General features: G+C 54.1%; 2 protein-coding genes across 2 annotated transcripts; one reads left to right on the top strand and one right to left on the bottom strand.

The window, feature by feature from the left end:
- The first annotated feature begins 802 nt into the window (after positions 1-802).
- VSIG2 (V-set and immunoglobulin domain containing 2) lies at positions 803-5,888 on the top strand. The gene is made up of 7 exons (XM_059675941.1): positions 803-958; positions 1,316-1,479; positions 2,057-2,264; positions 3,264-3,422; positions 4,595-4,714; positions 4,827-4,971; positions 5,702-5,888. The coding sequence occupies exons 1-7, from the start codon at positions 898-900 to the stop codon at positions 5,832-5,834; spliced, it is 990 nt and encodes a 329-aa protein (XP_059531924.1). The 5' UTR covers positions 803-897; the 3' UTR covers positions 5,835-5,888.
- Positions 5,889-6,128: 240 nt separating this feature from the next.
- Positions 6,129-12,302, bottom strand: NRGN (neurogranin). The gene is made up of 4 exons (XM_059675942.1): positions 12,108-12,302; positions 7,616-7,842; positions 7,363-7,380; positions 6,129-6,942 (listed from the first exon to the last, which is right to left on the bottom strand). The coding sequence occupies exons 1-2, from the start codon at positions 12,120-12,122 to the stop codon at positions 7,621-7,623; spliced, it is 237 nt and encodes a 78-aa protein (XP_059531925.1). The 5' UTR covers positions 12,123-12,302; the 3' UTR covers positions 6,129-6,942; positions 7,363-7,380; positions 7,616-7,620.
- Positions 12,303-21,102: the final 8,800 nt, after the last annotated feature.

The following is a 21,102-nucleotide window of genomic DNA, read 5'->3' as shown; positions in this document are numbered from 1 at the left end:
AAGGCTCTATCTACTTAGCCAAACCGGCTAGGTCTCTTCCAGAGTCTTTAAAAGGTCATTTACTGTCAGGTGGCATGGGAGAGGCACAAAGAGCTCCAGGTTGGGAAAACCCTAACCTGCTGTGAGTAGCAAGGGAATGAAACCGGTGCACTTTCTGCAGGAGCCTGAGTGCCCAGAGCTTGGGGTAGGGGGTGGGGGGCACGGGGGGGGGGGGGCGAGGAGGGTGAGGGGGTGGTGGTGGTTTAACCTCTTGCTTCCTCTTCAAGGGCAGAGACGAGGAACCTGATTGGGGCTCCCCGATGCCAGACCACTAAACCCTTAACACACACACCCCTCCAAGCCTCACCTCCCTGCCCATAAAAAGGAGTGACTGTGGAAGTGGGAGGCAGCTGTTGTTGCCATGGAGACTCCCATCAGCCAGTGATAAAAGTGCCAGAGACGGGATCTCAGGGAGAAGAGGGGGGGCTTGGAAGGAACTCGAATCTCTCAAGGCATCGGAAAGGGTCTCTGGGGTGAAACCCAAAGCGGTGAGGTCTGCTGCGGGCCCACAGGTTGTCAAACCACCTACCTGTCTCCAGGGCAGGTTTCCCTGCAGAGCCGCAGGTCCCACCCCTTCCCTTCAGGTGGCCACCCCTCACCCCCTGTCCAGTCCGTTCCCCAGGGCCCCACAACTTCAGAAACTGGGGGGAGGAGGACAGAAGAAGGGAGTCCAGTCAAAACGCTTCCAGAACTGGGCCTGGAGGAGGGCGAGGCGTTTCCTTAGCGAGGGCGCCGGCCTCGCCCCTTGTTTGCTCTGAGATAGCCAGGCTCGCCCCGACCTGCGCGCGAGGCTGCCCTGTGGGCACCGCCTTCCCTTCCTGCGCGGGGACACCAGACCCAAGACGGCAGGACGCGGCCATGGCCCGGCTTCCCGGGCCTTTGCTGTGCGGGGCGCTGCTGGGCTTGGTCTGCATGACTGGTGAGGAGGGGCCGGGCTGGGGGTGCGCGAGGCCAGGGAGGGGGCATCCAGGGCCGGTAGGGCTAGCGAGCCGAGCTGGGCCTCCCCGGGGAGGCCTGAACCACTGCCGAACCATTGTTTTCCTCTCCCGGACAAACACACCCGCATACCTGGCCAGGCTCGTCCTTTTACCCACAAAACTCAGCCGCGATGTGCGCTCCTCCCTCCTGAAACTTTGGGTTTCGAGAAGGGAGGGCTGGGGGAGCCCCACCGGTGGGCCCGGCTCCAGATCCTCCCTGAGATTGGGAGTCCGGCCCCCGACCCCACCCCCTCGGCCTCCGGCTGGCCGTCTGAGCCGCCCTCCCTGTGCGCCCCCAGCGCCCGGCCGCGCGGTGGAGGTGCGTGTGCCCGCGGAGCCCCTGAGCGCGCCGGTGGGCAAGGCGGCCGAGCTGACCTGCACCTACAGCACATCCGTGACGGACAGCTTCGCCCTGGAGTGGAGCTTTGTGCAGCCCGGGAAGCCCATCTCTTCGTCCGCGCCCGTGAGCTGGGGGTGGGGGAGGAGGCCAGGTGGCGGCTCTGGCCTGTGGCTGGGTAGGCCCGGCGAGGCAGGAACTGGGAACCCACCCAGGCTGAGGGCAGGGAGGGTGTGTTGAGGGATCAGTGTGCTTGGACGAGAAAAGAAGTGGACTCTTTCTAGATCTTTCTAGAGGACCGCAATCTGTAATCCCAGGCCACACACACGCTCCTGTAGCCACCTGCCTATGCCGTGGCTGCCTATGCAATCCCCGCGTCAGTGCGGGCCCAGCTGCAGTTAATACACGCTGGTCATGGACCTCAGCTGCCGGGACTGAAAGGAGGATAAAATGCTGCCCCTTCCACGAATATTTGTATTTTGTTCCCCAAATTGAGAGCCATACTTAGTTGAAAGCAGCGAATATAGTCCGTTTCCCACTTGGGAAGGGCTGGTATTTGGGGAGCTAGCCCTTGGTGGTTCCGGCCACAGAGTGTCAGCTTCCCTGGCTGGAGTGAGGAATGGGCCTTGTGAGAAGGGACCAAGCGCTGATGCCAGCCAGGAAAAGGAGCGCGCGCGCGTGTGTGTCTTCTGCTTCTCCCCAGATCCTGTACTTCACCAACGGACAGCTGTATCCCACGGGTTCTAAGGCAAAGCGGGCCAGCCTGCGTCAGAACCCCCCCACAGGAGGGGTGGCCACCCTGACCCTGGCGGATGTCCAGCCCTCAGACACAGGAACCTACCTCTGCCAAGTCAACAACCCGCCAGATTTCCACACCAATGGATTGGGGCTAGTCAACCTTACTGTGCTGGGTAAGGCGGGCTGGGGACCCACACACCCTGAAAGACGATGCGGACCCTGGTAGATCCCCCATATCCTGACTTCCCGCCCAAGCACACAGCTGCGCTGGGGACCCCGAGAGAAAGTACCTCCTTCCTTGAGCCTTCTGACCCAGCCAGTCCTGCTCCTGCTCCACCCTCCACAGGTGCTCCTCCCTCAGGCCCTATAACAAAGGTCCCGCATACAGGGTTTGAGTCATGCCCCCAACAGCTCCATCTTTGGGGAACCTCCCATTTGCGCCTCAGAGTCTATCCCTCCCCAGGTCAGTGGCAGAGGCGGGGGATGACCATTAAAGGAACAAGGGCCTCTACCACACTCAGCACCAACTCTGTGTTCAGAGCTTCCATCTCACCCCAGACTAGAGCCTGCTCGGAGATGAGCAAACAGAAGAAACGACTAAAGAGGCTGCGGATGTTTAGATGGAAAAGAGACCACTTAGGACAGTGGTTCTCAACCTTCTGGCCCTTTAAATACAGTTTCTCATGTTGTGACCCAACCATAAAATTATTTTCGTTGCTACTGCATAACTGTCATGTTCTACTGCTATGAATCATCATGTAAATATCTGATATGCAGGATGGTCTTAGGCGACCCCTGTGAAAGGGTCGTTCGACCGCCAAAGGGGTCGCGACCCACAGGTTGAGAACCGCTGACTTAGGAGGTGTTGAATCTGAAAGGCTGTCCTGTGAAGGAGAGATCTTCCGGTTCTCTTTGTGGGCCCAGAGGACAGGAGTTGGGACCAATGGGTAGATGTTAACATAGATTTGGGCTCAACGTGAAGATTTTTCTAACAATCAGAATTTCCAATCATGCAAAGCATTTCTTGGGGATGCAGACACGGGACCCTCCCCGCCAGGTTTCTACCCCAAAAGTGGACCGCTGTTTGGTGGGAGTATTGAATGAGGAAATCCAGCATTTCATGGGGGGGGGGGATCAGAAGCCCACCAAGGTTCTTTCTGTGACTTTTGCAGTGCCCCCCAGTGGCCCCGTGTGCAGCCAGACCGGTCACACGTCTGTGGGAGGCTCTGCTGCCCTGAGGTGCAGTTCCTCTGAAGGGGCTCCCAGGCCCGTGTACAGCTGGGTCCGCCTTGGATCTTCTCCTACCCCTCCTCCTGGCAGCATGGTGCAAGGTAAGGGCCGGGCGTGAAGGAAGAGGGGGGGACTCAGGACCTGGGCAAACCTGGTCTCTAAACCCCACGCACCCACAATACCAGCGCCAGGCCTGTGTGCATGAGACAAACGCTGTACCTTCTCCCTGCATCTTCCTTGGCTCCTGTCTTGGTGCCTCCTGTCTGTCTCCCTGCACAGTCTGCGACTGCGTGATCCTGGACACCATTTCTCAAGCTCAGTAGACTCCTGATATTGTGGAAGAGAGTGAAAGGCAGGGGCATTCTGTGATCCCCGCTTGTCTGTTTGGGAGAGTTTTTTTTTGAGATTTCTTCAGGTCATGAATCATTTCCAAACTTCCAAGAAGGGAAACTGAGGCAGAGTAGCATGGACCGTCTTGATCACTTAGCTGGTTTCTCTGGGGGAACCATGTAACTGGCTAAGAGCCTTGGCTCCTCAGCCTCCTCATGCTCGCTCCAGTGCCCTCTCTCTTCCCAGCCCCAGCCCACCCTCTCTCAATCCAGAGAGCCCAGGTCACTTCCTGCTGTGTGCTCCGCCTTCTTAAGAAAGGTTAGCCCTCGACGGTTCAGCTCAGTGGATAGAGTGTCGGCCTGTAGACTGAAGGGTCCTGGGTTTGATTCTGGTCCAGGGCACATGCCTGGGTTGCAAGCTCAATCCCCAGTAGGGGGCGTGCAGGAGGCAGCCAATTAATGATTCTCTCTTATCATTGATGTTCCTAGCTCTCTCTCCCTCTGCTTTCCTCTCTGAAATCAATAAAAATATATATTTTTTAAAAAGGTGGGGGGGAAGGTAAGCAGCTTAGAAAAGCACTGGGTCCAGCTTAGTGCCATCCCAGGGGATACAGTTTCTAGTGATGAAGACTCTCCCCCCCCCCCCGCCCCACCTCTGCCTGAGACCAGGAACCTGACATCAGCCAGTGAGCACCCACCCCAATTCCATTGCCAGTTTCTGAGCTTCACACGTGTGCAGCCTCCCCCGCCCTGAGAAGGCAGCTGCGCAGGGCGGAAAGTGCACAGGAGTTGCAGTGGCTTTGGCATTTATTGCTTAGGAAGGGACTGACTAATACACTGAGGTTAGTCCCTTCCTGACAGGATGAAATGAAAAATGCTTTCGTCATAGCGGGTGCTCACTGCGAGTCCAGTAATGGAACACTTACTTCCTCTTTACTCTCTAGATGAGGTGTCCGGTCAGCTCATTCTCACCAATCTCTCCCGGGCCTCCTCGGGCACCTACCGCTGTGTGGCCACCAACCAGATGGGCAGTGCCTCCTGCGAACTGACCTTGTCTGTGACTGGTAGGGATGCCGGGCAGAGGCCAGGCGGGCAGGCCTGGGCTGCAGAGGCTGCATGAGATGGTCTGAGGGGCCAAGGAGGGCCTGCAGCACTGAGGGTCCTGTATGTCCTTAGACCCTTCCAAAGGCCGAATGGCCGGGGCGGTGATCGGAGTGCTCCTGGGCGTGCTGATCCTGTCTGTTGCTGTATTCTGCCTCATGAGATTCCAGAAAGAGAGGAGGAAGAGGCCGGAGGAGACTTATGGGGGTAGTGACCTTCGGTGAGCAGAAGGGCGGGTAGCGCAGAGGGAGGACAGGGCTCGGTGTAAGGGTAGATGATGCCAGCCCTCAAACTGTGACATCTTTGGGGGGTATGGCGTGCCGCTCAGCCCTGGGATTTGGTGTGTGTGTGTGTGTGTGTGTAGGGGTGTATTTGTGTGTGAGCAAGTGTATAAGCTGCCCTTACCCTCTTCATACTTATAAGAATTTTCAGTTTTCAGGGCCTTTCATAAACATCAACAGGTTGTAGATTCCAGGAGTTAGATTTGCCCTGAGCGTTCAGCTGAGTGTTAATTCTGTGTGTATATGGGGGGGGGGGGGGCGGGCGGGGGATGCAGCAAGGAGAGGAGAGATAAGAGCTGCCTCTGTCATCCATTGTCAATTGTGGGGTCCAAACTAGGCACCAGAGCAGTATTCCTCCAAGTGTGGTCCTCCCGTTGACCTATGAACCAGGAGGTCAGGGGCACATGCCCGGGTTGTGGGCTCCATCTCCTTTGGACAGAAATGCCTGGGAGCTCGTTAACATTCAGATTCAGCCACTTCCGACCCCTCCCGAAAGTAGCATGTGTGCGTTGGGGGTGATGGGGCCTGGAATCTTCATTTCAACCAACGATCCGCAGATGATTCATTCTCAGGCACAGTAAAGTGTCCAGGACCCTGGGTCAGGGGAGGAGTGTCCGTGGAGGGAGGGATGCCTCCAGCCGCCACTAAGAATGTGTTTACAACCATCAGAGAGGACGCCACTGCTCCTGGGATTTCTGAGCAAACCTCTGGGGTGACCGATCCTAGCGATGGGCTCCTGGAGAAGCCCCCCTCTGCCGCCTCTGTGAAGACCACCGAGTCCAAGCTCCCTGTGGTCGTCTGACTTCCCCGCCCATCACCGAGGGGGAACACCCACAATTAAAGCCTCCGGGTACCATCTTGTCTCCCTCTTCCTTCTGCGGTGCAGCAAACCCCCTAGGCGGCCCGCAGTGTTACCAGTCAGGGAAGGAGTGGGCTTCCGGCCCGGATGTGATGCTGTCTGCGGGAAGGGGAGGTTTTATCCGACGTCCCTCGCCCTTCTCCCCCCCCCCCCCCTTTGGTTGGGTCAAAGGAGACTTGTCCAAGTTGTGAGCAGTGGCTTTGTGCACCCAGGCACCCTCCCCTCTCACACCCTTGGGACACTTGGACATTCCTGTTTATTGTTCACATTCCAACCCAGCACAGTCACATGCACACTCGTAGATAAAAAAAAAAAAAAATTAAATTAAAAAAAAAAATCTTCCGGCCACAGCCCCAGGGGCCCGTCGGGGGCGGAGCCAGCAGGGCAGGGGCCGGGCCACAACGGACTCCTCCCACCCACCGAGCCACCCCGCGCTCAGCGTCCGCAAAACAAGAAGAGCTGGTGGAGGGGTGGCTCTGCGGCGCCTGGGTGCGCGGAGGGCCGATGGCAGGCAGGCGAGGGGTGGGGTGTGAAAGAGGGACTTCCCTTCCCATCGGAGCAAGGGGTACCAGACACCATAAAAACTCTCTCCCCCTCTCCTCGCCCCAGATCCAAAGTTCTGGAGCTGGGCGAGGGCGAGAACGGCACAGAGAAGAAAGACGCCCCCTGTAGCTGTGCGGGGAACGAAAGGGCTTTTTTTCAAGTGCGTGTCCTGGGCAACGTAGAGGGGAGGGCGCCCTCTGCGGTGCACTCGGGGGATCGCAGAGGAGGCCAAACTGCATGCAGGTGCGGGGGGGCGGGACGAGAAGCGGGGAGTGCGAGGTCCGGGGCCAGGTGGGGAAGGAGGGCGCACGGGACCTCACTGGGGTGGAGAACCACAGGAACGGGCACGGGCTCGGCGACTCCTCGACGGAGCCGGCCTGGGCCAGGGTCTCTGAGGACGTAGGGCGGCTCCCGAAGCTGGCAGGGTGGCGGGAAGGGGAGGGTCACAAACACTGCGGGGAGGTCGCGTCACTGCGGAGGGGTCGCGGCATCCATCTCTCCTGGGGAACTGAGGACAGAGAAGGTCTGAAGCACCTGCCCTCTCCGGTACTTCCTCTCCCCCTTCCTAGACCCGGGCAAGAGGGCGGGAGCGCCAGGGGCCCCAGGCACCCCGAACCCCACCCCTCCCACCCCCCACCGAGTCATTGATCTGAACCCAGCCGCGGCGGGTATGTGCGCGCACCACGGTGCGCCAGAGCCCCGGGCCGGGATCAAGTAGCCAAACGGGGTGACAGCACATCTGTGTTGGCTCAGGTGTGTCCCCACCGCAGCCTCGGGCGTCGGGAGGAATCAGAAACCCCCGCGGTCGCACGGCGCGTTTTCCGGCGCTGGGAGGGGCGAGGGCGGGCAGAGGGAAGGGATGGGGACCGGCTCCTTTTCTCCCTCCCACTCGGGTTTCCACCCCGTCGCTTCCAGGCCGTCCTGTTACCTTCGAAAGTGCTCAGTTCTTCGGGCCCGGGGAGGAGGGGCGAAGGGGGAGTGGAGAGAGAAATCGGTGAGCTCTCGGGTCCGCAGCGCCCTAAGCTCCCCCCCAACCCCCCACCTCCCGTCCCAGATTTCCAGTCCCCCACCCTTAGCTCCCCCCCCCCTTCTCCCTCTGCCCGCCCTCCGTCTTCCTTGCTCCTTCGGAGGAGAAGCGGGTGCTCTCGGCGGCCCCCAGGGCTGGGGAAGGACCCGCTCACCTGGCCTAGTCTCCGCTGGGGCCGCTGCCCGCGCCTCCCCGCGCGCCCCCAGCTCCGCCAGGCCCCCCGGAGCCCGGGCCCTTCCGGCCGCTCTCTCTGCTCTTGATCTTCTTTCGGGCCATGTGGCCCCGGAAACTCGCCTGGATTTTGGCAGCGGCGGCGTTGGCGCCGGGATCGTCCAGCGGGATGTCTAGGATGTCCTCGTCCGGCTTGGAGCAGGCGCTCTCCTGGGGGCGGGGCAGGGGTATTGGCGCGGGGACTGGGCCGAGACCCGGCGCGGGTTAGGTAGGAGGAGAGCCTTAGGGGTTGGCGAGGGCGAGGCGGGGGTAGGAAGTGCAGGGAAGGGGTGGTGAAGGGCTAAGGCAGGGTGTCGCTGGGGGGTAGGGGGTGTCCCTCCTGGGCAGTGGCAGGAAATTAGGGGCGGTTCAGGTCCAGGTTCAGGTGGACACAGTTGTAGTCCCCACTCAGGAAAGAGAGCGCACGGTTGGATGGGATGCAAGACAACCAGAGACCCCTGAGTGGCCAAGGGCCCATGGCCGTCAGTGGAAATGGGGAGCGGTAGAGCTGACAGGAGGGGGCGGGGTTGGAGGAGCCACGTGAGCAGCAGGCACTCCTGGATGTGGCTGCCTCTCCCTGTCCTCAGAGATGCCTCCAGCTCGGAAGGGCCCCTTCTGAAGTCAGGATAATACCTCCCTCTGTGGGTTGCGGGAAGAATAAACAACTCAATATGCATGAAGTTTCTGACACACTCTAGTTGTGCGGTAAATGGCAGATATTACTATAATTTGTTTAAATAATGAGTTGATGTGGACTAGTTGTTTTTGTTGGTGAAATTGGTCATATAAAAATAATTTCAGCCCAGCCAGCATGGCTCAGTGGTTGAGCATTGACCTATGAACCAGGAGGTCAGGGCACATGCCCAGGTTGTGGGCTCCCTCCCCAGTGTGGGGCGTGCAGGAGGCAGCTGATCAGTGATTCTCTCTCATCATTGATATTTCTCTCTCTCTCTCTCTCTCTCTCTCTCTCTCTCTCTCTCTCTCTCTCTCTCTCTCTCTCTCTCCCTCTCCACCCCACATCCCAGCTTTCTGTTTCTCCCACAGCCTGCCCCAGCTGCGAGTAGAAAGGAGCAGGGAACTGTTGGCCACAGTGATTTCAGAGGCAAGGCCGGGCTTGGAGAGGGCCTCAGCCCCTGACCCCTGTGTGCTGTGTTAATGTGGGTTAGGAAGCAGACGGTTACTACGAAGTCAGAAGAGCATTCTCCTTTGACCTGACCCTCTGGCTTCTAGGAACTTGCCCTCCTTTGTTCAGCCTGAGGATTTCCACTGCTTTCACTGTGGTTGGCTCCCTGGATGTGCGATGACCAGGTCTCATGTAGTCGTCCAGTTCTATGCACTTCCCCATCCAGTTCACAGAAGTGGGGCCTTCAGTGATCACCACCCCAACCAGGTCCTGCCCCAGGAGCACAGATTAAACCCCAGAGGTCTAAGCGCAGATTACAAATGCCTTTCCTCGTCATGCTTCCGACGGCTATCTTCATTTCATAGATTTCAGAGTTCTTCAGTGTGTGCCCATCGTTAGTTAAATGCAGTGAAAGGGAATTATCAAGAGGCCTGTGTGATCGTGGAGGGCCTGGCACACACTTTTTGTCCGTCCTCTGCCCCCCCCCCCGCCCCATCTTGTGCTCTCTTCCTGACATCTTATTCCCCACCTAGAAACCAAAGGCTTAAGCCTTTCTTGGGATATTCTCAGGGAACTAGGAAGTTTCTCCTCAAAAGAGGAGAATGACCAAAGAAACCAGCCCCAGCCCACCTGTCCTCAGCTGGAGGCCCACCTGTCCCCAGCTAGAGGCCCACCTGTCCTCAGCTGGCAGCCCACCTGTCCCCAGCTGGAAGCCCACCTGTCCTCAGCTGGCTGCCCACCTGTCCTCAGCTGGCTGCCCACCTGTCCCCAGCTGGAGGCCCACCTGTCCCCAGCTGGAAGCCCACTTGTCCCCAGCTGGAGGCCCACTTGTCCCCAGCTGGAGGCCCACCTGTCCCCAGCTGGAGGCCCACCTGTCCTCAGCTGGCAGCCCACCTGTCCCCAGCTGGAAGCTCACCTGTCCTCAGCTGGCGGCCCACCTGTCCCCAGCTGGAAGCTCACCTGTCCTCAGCTGGCTGCCCACCTGTCCCCAGCTGGAGGCCCACCTGTCCTCAGCTGGAGGCCCACCTGTCCCCAGCTGGAGACCCACCTGTCCCCAGCTAGCAGCTGTGGAGGTTGAACTGAGGAAGGAGTTTCTTTCCCCAATAACACTTAGACTAACCTGCCGTCACCACCCCTCCCAGCCACAACAGCTGGGATAATTGTGCATTTGCCTCTTCTGTACGGTTTAGAGGGCAGCTTCTCCTTTTCTTAGGGGACTCTCCTTCCAAACATGCCTACCAACCACTCAGGTTGGCTTTCTGGGCACTCAAGAGCGCGGTCAGGGCAAACCAGAGCCGACAGGCAGAGACCCAACATTCTACCCTAATTACTCCTGCAGGCGCCATCTGAGATGAGTTACATTCCTTCCCCAGCCTCTTGGATTCTGTGCTCTCTCACCTCTTTTCACTCACCATGCTGTCCCCATCATTCTTTTTTTTTTTTTTTTTTTTTTTTTTAAATATATTTTATTGATTTTTTACAGAGAGGAAGGGAGAGATAGAGAGTTAGAAACATCGATGAGAGAGAGACATCAATCAGCTGCCTCCTGCACACCTCCCACTGGGGATGTGCCCGCAACCCAGGTACATGCCCCTGACCGGAATCGAACCCGGGACCTTTCAGTCCGCAGGCCGACGCTCTATCCACTGAGCCAAACCGGTTTCGGCTGTCCCCATCATTCTTAACATCTCAGCAATATTGCCCCCCCCCCCCCCCCCCCGCGCACACACACATATGCAGAACCCTCCATCCACTTATTTTCTCTACTTAATAAAAATACTGTTAGGGGTAAGAGCTCTTCTTCGGTGGAACCCAAGAGCCTCCATTAAGAGCCCAGTCCTCCTTCCACAACCAAAAATTGCCTCCTGGAGAATGAAAGGAAAAGACTGGAATAAAAAATGTTACAGGGCATTTCCAGGGGGTGGGGTGGCAGATGACTGACATGTTTCTTTTTTATGCTTATCTCTAGTTTTTACATTTTCTTGTATGAGCAAATTACCTTTATAATGAGGAAAACAGTAAATAGTTAGAGGGGAGGTAATGTATTTGGACCAGACAAGGCTACGTTTGAATCCTGCCTTCACTTAGAAGCTGCGTCTCCATGGACAAATCATTTAAGCTTTCTAAACCTCAGTTTGCACATCTGTAAAATGGGGAAAATAATATCTACTTCACATGGCCATTGTGATGATTAAAGTGTTAGGTACATGATAAGCATTCCCAAATTTACAACCATTATTAATATGAATTGAAATCATAGTAACAACCACAACGGCTTGATCCTAAGTTCTCTCTGCCTCTTGGTACCCAGTTATAAGGAATTCTCACCTTTTATAATCTGGGCTATCCTTTCCTTCCAAACCTCGCCCCCCCCCCCCTTTTTTTTAAGGGTGGAGGGTGGGGAGCAAGCAAAGTCATAAGCTCTTGTATCATTAGTTGTGTTGCCTGAATGGCTGAGAAAGCAAGGACTTTGCAGTAGCCTTTCTCCATATGTATGGGGCTAAAAATCAGTCATTAAAAAAGAAAAATAAATATCATATATATGTATGATCACTGTATTCCTCTAGTGAGCCAGGCACTTTCATACCAGAGTCGCCTGAACAGCAATCTACTTTGACGTTAGGCACTTGCGCATCTAGGTCTCCGTGGGCGCTGACAGACTGCAGACACTTCCTTCCCTCGCCAGCAGGGCTCTCCCGCGGTCACCCAGTCCCCTCTGGGGCTAGAAGGCGTTGGGAGCCGGGCCAACCCCTCCCCAGAATCACACTGACGAGGCTCTTTGCTGTCCGTCATCGTCACGAAGCTAACCAATATGAACTGACTATCCTACCCTGCGCCAAACAGGGCTCGAGGTTCCGGAGCCTCTTACTGCGCGCCCACCCACCGCGGCGGCAGTGGGATGGGGAACGGGCTGGGGGCCGAAGGCCTGTGAGCAGAGTCAGAAGGGAGTCGATGCAGCATCCCCGGGCGATGGTTTCTACCCGCTCTCTAGGGGGAAGTTTCTCTTTCCCTCTAACCTGCAGCTTCCCTGCTTGCAGAGCCATGCCCAGGTCCCAGTCCAACCCAGCCCGCCTGGAGGATGGGCGCCCAGACGCCCAGGCGCCCCCGCAAATGGGGAGCATTTTCCTCGGGCTTCCAAGTCAGGCGGGTGCCTGCAACCACCCTCCACCAGGTCGCAGCAGGCACACCTATTGCTCCTGGGTCTTTGCACCCACTCTCCTCTCTCCCTGCCCTTACCCTCCCTCCAGGGGGTTCCCTGGAGTCCCTGCCCCAGACCAATCAGGGTGCCCGTCCCCCGGGCCCTCTAACTTACGGTGCAGCAGTCCATACTGGTGTTGGGGGGGGGGGGTCCTCGCCTGGGCGGAGCTGGCGCAGGGTGGGGGTGGGTCCGAGTGGTCCCTGGAGGAGACTCGGGGGGCCGAGCAGCACGCGCTGACCCGCGCCGAACCCTCAGCCGTGCTCTCCGTCCGCTCTCCCGCGCTCCGCTCTGCTCGCGAATGTAACCTGAGCCCTGCGGTCTAGAAGCCAATCACGAGTCGCCTCGGACAGGGTGGGCGGGGAAACTGGAGGAACGGCCACGCCCCCCCCCCCCCCCCCCCCCCGCCGCGCTCCCGCTCCTGCCCCAACCCCTCCTCCCACACATTTCCATCCACTCCTCCTACACACTCATCCTCCCCTATCCAACCTCTTGCTGCTCAGGCGGCAGACTGCCAGGCAGATGGAGGCCCCCTACATCCCAGGCGCAAACACACATCTGGGCACAACGCCCTCCCACCCATATATGGAAAACCGCGCCCCCCCCGGCCCCCCACCTCCCCACACTTCCACAACCTAGCCAGAGTCCCGAATAGGGCTCCCTCTAGCTTCCCTCCCGCTCCGCCCTCAAAGAAAAGCCCCAAAATACGTGTGGTTAAAAAGTCCCACCAACACAGCTGCGGAATGGAGAACGCTGTCGGTATACAACCGGCTCGTGGACACACAAACACAAACGTTCACAAGCCCACGTGTCTATATATGGTTCCCCCAGGTTCACTAAATGCGCACTTCAACATGCAGACCCTGTACACAGACACAACCCGCAAAAATAACCGCACAGGCCTCTACACAGGCAGTCGCCCTAGCCCAGATGTCTGCATTACATTTCTATTATCCATCCTTCTATCTATCTGTATGCGTTTCTCCAAACAGAGTCTTATATGCACGGCACTCATTTTGTATGTGTTCATATATGGATACTGACTTGGGGAAAAGGGACCCTTTCCTCCCACTTTCCGTACCAGAGGTTCCCTATTCGCTTGATCCACTGCTTCAGAGTAAGAGGAAAACTGGCCACTCTCACTCTTCCCCCTGGGAAGACAAATAAATACCCTAAACCCCAGTACAGGCATTGCAGTCATGGCTCTTTGGGTCCACGAAGGAAGGATGCGGGCCTCCTAAGAGGCTGGGAAGGGGAGATATGGCCAGAACATCTAAGAGGAGCAGCCACCACTCTTGTGGTCGCCAGCCTCCCCCACCCTGTCAGGGTTCTGGAGCAGCAGTGTGGCCTGTCATATGGAGGGGGTGGGCCCTGTTTGAGAAATCTATCAAGTCCTTTGCAACTTGGATCCCACAGGAGGGAAGGAAGAAAGGATGGCTGCTACTCAGGCCTGTTGGCTGAGACGGAACAAGGAGGGAGCATGCGTTGGGGATTCTGAAACTGCACTGCAGTGAGTCCACAGCCGCTGGCCAGTCAGAGCACAGCTGTTCCATGCTTCCTTCCTACCTGCACGCCGGGGCTTTGCTTGCCGAAGGGAAACCGAGCGGGAGGGAAATTCCAGGGGCCACTCGTGATGCAGACAGGGGTGGCCAGCTTGGGCCCCCAAGCTGAGGTGGGTGCTGGCTGGGACGCAGGGCGCGGGGTGTCAGGGTGTCTCTCCCAGCATGGTTGGGACCCACCCACCTTGTAACTGAAAATCTGTTTTCCAATCTGTCCCTGGCACATCCTCCATCCCCCACCTCCACCAAATGGCAGGATGCCCCCCGGGGAACTCAGGCCCTCCCTTGCCGAGCGGATGCGCACATCTGGGCCCTTGAGTGGTGCCACTTCCGGTGGGACTTCAACTCCAGAAGATCGAGAGGAAAAAGGAGGAAATCGGGGGCAGAGTGGATATCAGGCCTGGACTCTGTGCTTTTTCTCTTCCCAAATTAGATTTCGGGATTTAGTGAGTTTGCAGTAAAGTCTCCCAAGTTGCTAAGCAACGGTCCCTCGGCAGCCTGCGCTGCCTCTGGGCGCCCTTCCTGCTGGTCAGAGTTGAAGGGGAGAGGGTATATCCTTACATCGCGCCTCCCCCAAACTCCCACACAGGCAGCACAGCCCTCCTCTCTTCCGAAAAGGCACTTTTGTGTGGGGCGAGGGTGTCTGTCAACCCCGGCGGGCCCATGGGAGACCAGGTATGGCAACTGTCAGTTTCATCTGCAAAACAGCCATTTCAGCAGCAGCCCACTTGAGGCGCCTACGCAGGACTGGCCAGGAGCTTGCCCTGGGGGATGGGCAGGCTCCGAGGCGAGGGAAAAAGGTAGCGAGGAAGACAGAGACCGTGATGAGAAGGCAGACACTCCCAAACTCAAATATCCAGAGGCAGGAGCCGCAACACGTAGGGCTTCGTGTCAATAACACGTCCGTGGAGACCCAGGAGCGCAGACCCACATCCTAGCACATGCACAGAAGCGGGGCCCCTCCTCCACCACGAAGCCAGGGACATGCTTCCCCTGCTAAGGGGTTCCTCTCCTGGACCAGGAGGCCAGGGTTTGTCAGCAAGTCGGGCGGGGTGGAACTCCGAGCCTCTGAGCCTCAAGTGGATGCGCTAGGAAGAGGGACCCCAGCAGCAGGAGCTCGGGGTCTGGCCGCCTGGCTCGCTGAGACTCTGGACCTTTCAGAGCAGGGCCAGGTGAGGCTCCCCGCTGAGGACTGCTTGGCCAGCGGCCTTGGTGTCCAGTTCAGCTTTTGGAGAATGACCTGTTATGAACCAGCTGGGCCTGGGCCCGTCCTGGTCCTCCTTGACTCTTGCATTTCAAAACCTCTCCCCCCGCAGCCACTGAAGGAAAAGGACCTCGGGCAGATGAGCTCCAGAAGGGCCAGATGAGAGAGGGAGCGGGGCCTGTGGATTGGTGGGCTGGACCCAGCAAGGAACGTGGCGGGGGAGGGGCACTGCCTAGAAGCCCAGACCAGCAGAGGAGGAGGTGATTAGAGGAAAGAGAAGAGAAAAGACGGATTAGAGGGAAGCTTCTGGGGTACAAGACAGATCCTTCTTGGGACAGATGGAGGGGATTTGGAGAGAGTGTGGTCCTTGGAAGCAGAGAGAAAAGCCAAAGCACATGGCAAGCTATTTGCCAATCCTTGTGTCTCCCCCTCCTTGGGGGAGGCACGCTCTGAACAGAACATCGTCGCTCAAGCCCACAGAGGGACTCCACGACCAGCAGAGGCCTGTGCTGTCGGTGGAGCTGATCTGGGGGCTTCTTAGGTCAGGATTTCACCCGTTGGAGTGGAAGGCGTGGAGGGAGCAAGAAATTCAGTTTTCTGTGCAAATATTTCAGCTTTGCTGTGGTGGTATTTTTAGCAACTTGGTTGGCAGAGGAGGAGCCCAGGCACATTTTTAAAGGGGCCGCTGCCAGACTGGAGGCCTCCTCCCACCCTCACCCACGTATCGTGAAGGAGAGGGGGAGCTACGCAGCCCTCCATGTGTGTGTTCAAAGGTAAAGTAGGTTTGCTGGGCATTGGGTGACTAATAACTCATCTTCGCCAACAGCTCTTACCAATCCTCACCAGCATCATCCTAAGCAGCATTATCCAGAAGAGTAAATACTTCTGAGCTCTGTGTGCGGGGTGCTGCTAGGGACGCAATACCAAGGCTTAATGCGATGTGCCCGGTAAGACTAGAAGCAACCGACTTCTGAGCACTGGGCGCCACTTGCTGTGTTGGTCACACTGTCTGTGCCATTTCATTTAATTCCTAAAACACCCCTCTGAGCTAGCAGTGTGTCTCCTATGTTACAGATGATGAAGCGAAGGCTTCTAGGGGTTAATAACTTGCCCAAGGCCACACAGTCAGATTAAAACCCAGGGCAGAATAATAACATTATTCTAAATCTCAATAGTGTTCTACAAAGTGCTTCCACCTCCATCATTTAATTTTGAGGGCGTAGTCGTCATTTTTAACCCCTTTCTTGAGGAGGAAACCAGGCCAAGGAAACCTCTGATAAGTGACTTGTGACTTGTCCAATATTAGACCTTTAGTGAGTGGCAGAACTAGGGCTAAAACACAGGAATTCTGACTTTAAATTCTGTGTAAGTTCACCTCGAAACCGCTGTGTACCACTTGCACGGGGCTGGATGGAATGGGTCACAGTGGTTACAAATCAGACCTACTCTCTTCCCTCTTGGATCTTACAGTGTGATGATAAAAATATGTATGTATGTGCGCATATATATATATCGGTATAAATATGTATCTATGTATATATGTATGAGATATATTTATATCTTCTAAAGTAATGATCGATCCAAATGAAGGGTGCCGACAGTCAATGTTGTGGGAGCTGTGGTGTGGGAGACATAACGGAGAATTTGGATGATCAAGGAAGGGTTCCTGGAGAAGGATGGTTTGGAGGAAGAATAGGACTCAGAGAAGTGGAGGGGCCTGGGAGCGGGCAGGAGGACATTTCAGGCAGCGGCAGTGTTGGGAGCCAGGCGCTACATTTAGTGTCACTGTTAGCTTATGCTACCCTAGTCCAGAAAGACCCTGAGGACAGCGATCCCAGTCTCCTTCCCCTCACACAGGGCTTTATGTCAAAAGCTCAGTGCCCTGACTTTATGGTGACATATTGGAGCCCGCCAGGAGCTCACCAAAAGTGTGCTCCTGCTGTTCCTTGGAGCTCTAACACACACCTACCCCTTTCTCCTACTGGTGTTGCACGTGTCTGCTTCCTTCCCCTCCACCCCCTTTTTCTCTGTGTCTCAGTGGAGTTCAAAGTCCTGGATCTGATTTGCAACTTGTTCGTATATTGCCCCAAACATCTACCCGTCCTATTCCACTCCACTTCCCTTTCCTCACTTTTCTTTGTGCATAAGAAGCTAGTGATGGCCCAACCAGCGTGGCTCAGTGGTTGAACGTCAACCTATGAACCTGGAGATCACGTTTCGATTCCCAGTCAGGGCACATGGCCTGGTTGTGAACTCGATCCCCATTGGGGGGTTGCAGGAGGCAGCCAATCAAGGATTCTCTCTCATCGTTGATGTGTCTATCTCTCTCTCCCTCTCCCTTCCTCTCTGAAATCAATAAAAATAAATAATAAAAAAGAGGAAGCTAGTAATGGTCAAGCAATCCTGGGCCTATACATCCTGCCTGTGAAAATTGGGCCAACACAATCGTTTTTATAACAAGATAACAGTGATTTTGTTAATAGTTTAATAGATTCTAGCACAAACTTAATAACCACCTCAATTTTCCTGGCTCTCAGAGAAATCTTTCCATTGATAATCTTGGAGGGTTTTATTTTAATTTTAAAAAGTTAGAAGTTCCTTTCATTGGGGTGGCCTGAGATCATAGTTGATCTCAGTTGCCTTGAATAATGCTTGTTTTAATTCGTTTTTTAAAAATATTTTTTGTTGTTGTTGATTTCAAAGAGGAAAGGAGAGGGAGAGATAGAAACATCAATGATGAGAGAGAATCATTGATTGGCTGCCTCCTGCATGCCCCCCCACTGGGGATCGAGCCCAAAACCCAGGCATGTGCTCTTGATCACAATCGAACCCGGGATCCTTTAGTCTGCAGGCTGACGCTCTATCCACTGAGCCAAACCAGCTAGGATGAATTCATTTTTATAAAAGGATTTGCACAAGGTATCATTCTTATTCCTTAGTCCATTTAAAAACCCTTTCTCCTTTTGCGGTTTAGCCAGATGCTTAGATAAAAGAAATTCCTGGCTCTACCAGCAATGCGTGTCAAGTAGTGTTCAGGCCATTTTCTCCATCACTGTCTATCTCAGGGCAGAAGGGGGAAACTCTTATGCACAACATGGAGACGCTCTGAAAACCGCCCAGAGTGAGCATCTCTTGGAGTGTGTGTCTGTGGTCAGTATCCCAGCCCCACACTCCTCCAGGCTGACATTCTAATCCAGCCATGGGCAAACTACGGCCCACGGGCCGGATCCAGCCCGTTTGAAATGAATAAAACTAAGAAAAAAAAAAGACCGTACCCTTTTATGTAATGATGTTTACTTTGAATTTATATTAGTTCACACAAACACTCCATCCATGCTTTTGTTCTGGCCCTCCGGTCCAGTTTAAGAACCCATTGTGGCCGAAACCGGTTTGGCTCAGTGGATAGAGCGTCAGCCTGCGGACTGAGGGGTCCCAGGTTCGATTCCGGTCAAGGGCATGTACCTGGGTTGCGGGCACATCCCCAGTGGGAGATGTGCAGGAGGCAGCTGATCGATGTTTCTCTCTCATCGATGTTTCTAACTCTCTATCTCTCTCCCTTCCTCTCTGTAAAAAAATCAATAAAATATATTTAAAAAAAAAAAAAAAAAGAACCCATTGTGGCCCTCGAGTCAAAAAGTTTGCCCACCCCTGTAGGGCGTGGAATGCACTGACTGATATTAATTGGCATCTAACAACTACTGCCATATGAATGCTTTTTTAACCTTTTTGCTTTACTTTAGAAAATTTAAACACACACTTAATAGTCTATAATAAGCTCCACTGTACCCACCACCCACATTCAATAATTCTCAGCTCATCATCAAACTTATGTAATCTATACTAATTACCAGCTTATCCTATATAATAAAAGGCTAATGTGCAAATTGTCCCCTCAACCAGGAGTTCCACCGGGAGTTCCACCAGGGGGTGGGGCCGGCCAACCACTCGAGGCCCCTCCCCCCGGCTGGCCCCACCCACAATTGCTCCCCATCTACCCCAATCAGGGGCAGGGCTGGCCACCAACCACCTGCAGCCCTGGCCAAGCCGATCAGCCCTGATTGGGGTGGGTGGTCCGGACCCCACCCATGCAAGAATTCGTGCACCCAGCCTCTAGGTCATATTTAAGTATGTGTCTCTGAAATATAAGGACTCTTTAAAACCTTTTTTAAACAAACAAACAAACAAAAAAACCCCTATTTTTAAAGCATATGTTTATTAGACTAGCAGCTTCAGAAGGAAAGTGATTATGGTTTTGTTTTTTTTTTTTTCCAATGTAGTCTTAGTGCATTGTCTGGGACATAGTGAGTACTCAATAAGTATTTTTCAAGTGATCCTATGAATAAAGGGCTGAATAAATAATATTGTCAAGAGGGAGCAAGGGGTAAAGAAAAGTGCGTATTTCTGTGGTCAGGCATGATCTAATGTGCAGTGGGCCATGATTCTGTTAGAGGATGACTTCAGCAAGAACTCAGTAGATGGGCCTTAAATAGGGAGGCAACTTCTGACCCCTCTGAGATGCAGTCTCAGGGCTTCCATTCTGAGGAGCTGAGACATATAGATACATGTTTACGTTTATAGACACACGAGGTGGCCCCGCTTCATGGGAGCAGCATGAGAGATAGGACATCCCAGGGCCTGAGAGCCTGGGAAGGAGCCATGCCTACAAACCAGTTTCTCTAGTTTAATGTTTCCACCTATTTCTGTTTTATGATGTCCTTCCTTTGTCTTGGTTAAGCATTTCAACTTTGTCTTAGCTATACAAGGGGACATTTAAGAAAGAGTTTTACATTGAAGACTGAGTTATACTCAGTCATGAACCAGAGAGCCCAAGGAGAAACAAGCAACTTGGTGGCAACCGTCATTGGTGAAGCATCTCGAGAGGAAGCCGGCTGTCAGGGATTCAGAGTCAGGTTGTGGTCATGCTGCTCTGTCTCATTTGGAGTCTCTCTTTCCATTGATAGTCTTGGAGGGTTTTATTTTTATTTTTATTTTTTTATTATTATTTTTTTTAAAGAAAACACTTTTATTTTTTTTTAAATATATTTTTATTGATTTTTTACAGAGAGGAAGGGAGAGAGATAGAGAGTTAGAAACATCGATGAGAGAGAACATCGATCAGCTGCCTCCTGCACATCTCCCACTGGGGATGTGCCTGCAACCCAGGTACATGCCCTTGACCGGAATCGAACCTGGGACCTTTCAGTCCGCAGGCCTACGCTCTATCCACTGAGCCAAACCGGTTTCGGCTTTATTTTTATTTTTAAAAAGTGGGGAGTTCCTTTCATCGGGGTGGCCTGAGATCATGGTTGATCTCAATTCCCTTGAATAAGTTTGTGTTAATGACTTCTGCCTGTTGGGTGGATGAAGACCAGCCTGACGCTGCCATTTATAAGGAATCGAGAGCCTAATACCTATTACTTTCTTTAAACCAATACAGATCAGCCACCTGGCTGGAGATGGTGTTACCAACCATTGTCTTCTACTGAATTTTCCTATGAGCTCCTGTGAGGACAGTAAGTGTTGACATGAAAAGGTCTTTTACTTTTGGGGTTCAAAAGGAAGGAGACATTGGCAAATTGTCTTAGCAGTCTGTCATCCTGTATGGCCAAGATATAGGTGAACAGATATTAGAACTCAGCCATGGTAGGGCCTGGGGGCAGGCCACCTGTAAGAGAAAGCTCCTGTAATGGCACCATTCAACATGAAAAACACATCATGCACCCGTAGGACTAGATTATGACACAGGAATTTGATAACTTAGTCTTTGAGTAGTTCTACCCAGATTAACCCTGGCTCTAATCTTGGAAAGTGATATTTGTTTTGTTTGACTTTTTTTTTTTTCTTTTCCCTTTTTGGTCAGACTGAGCACTGGAAAGCCAAGGATTAATAACTACTAACTTTTGTTCTTCTGTCATTTGGGTGGAGCGGTTTAAGGAGGTAAGTACTGATAGTTATTTAGGTTGACATACTTTTGTTATTTTTGCTTTGCCTGCCGTGGGATTGTGTGTTGGAGTGGGGTGAGGGTGGGGAGTGCAGGAACATGAGCTGTTTTTGGATTGGATTGTTAGTAAAAATGTTCCTGCTTCTTAGAGAGAAGTCATACTGGGTAAAACCACTTTGTCCTTTTGACCCTGACGCCTTAAGGTATTTGAATAGTCTCTCTACAGGTGATCAGTGTTCCCATATTCCTAGGAGACAGAGTCAAAGATCTATACAGTAGACACAGTCCTATGTACTAGATGCTGTTCACAGTGAAAGAATATAACACTTGGTCTTTAAAGAAGAGAGTGCTTTCTGTTCTGTTGGGAGCAAGATGATTGAGCTATGCTGCTTTATGACTTGCTAAACA

The sequence above is a fragment of the Myotis daubentonii genome, chromosome 19, assembly GCF_963259705.1.
Source record: "Myotis daubentonii chromosome 19, mMyoDau2.1, whole genome shotgun sequence".
NCBI classification, from domain to species: domain Eukaryota; kingdom Metazoa; phylum Chordata; class Mammalia; order Chiroptera; family Vespertilionidae; genus Myotis; species Myotis daubentonii.
The sequence above is the reverse complement of the archived record's forward strand: the minus strand, read 5'-3'. Positions and strand labels throughout refer to the sequence as shown.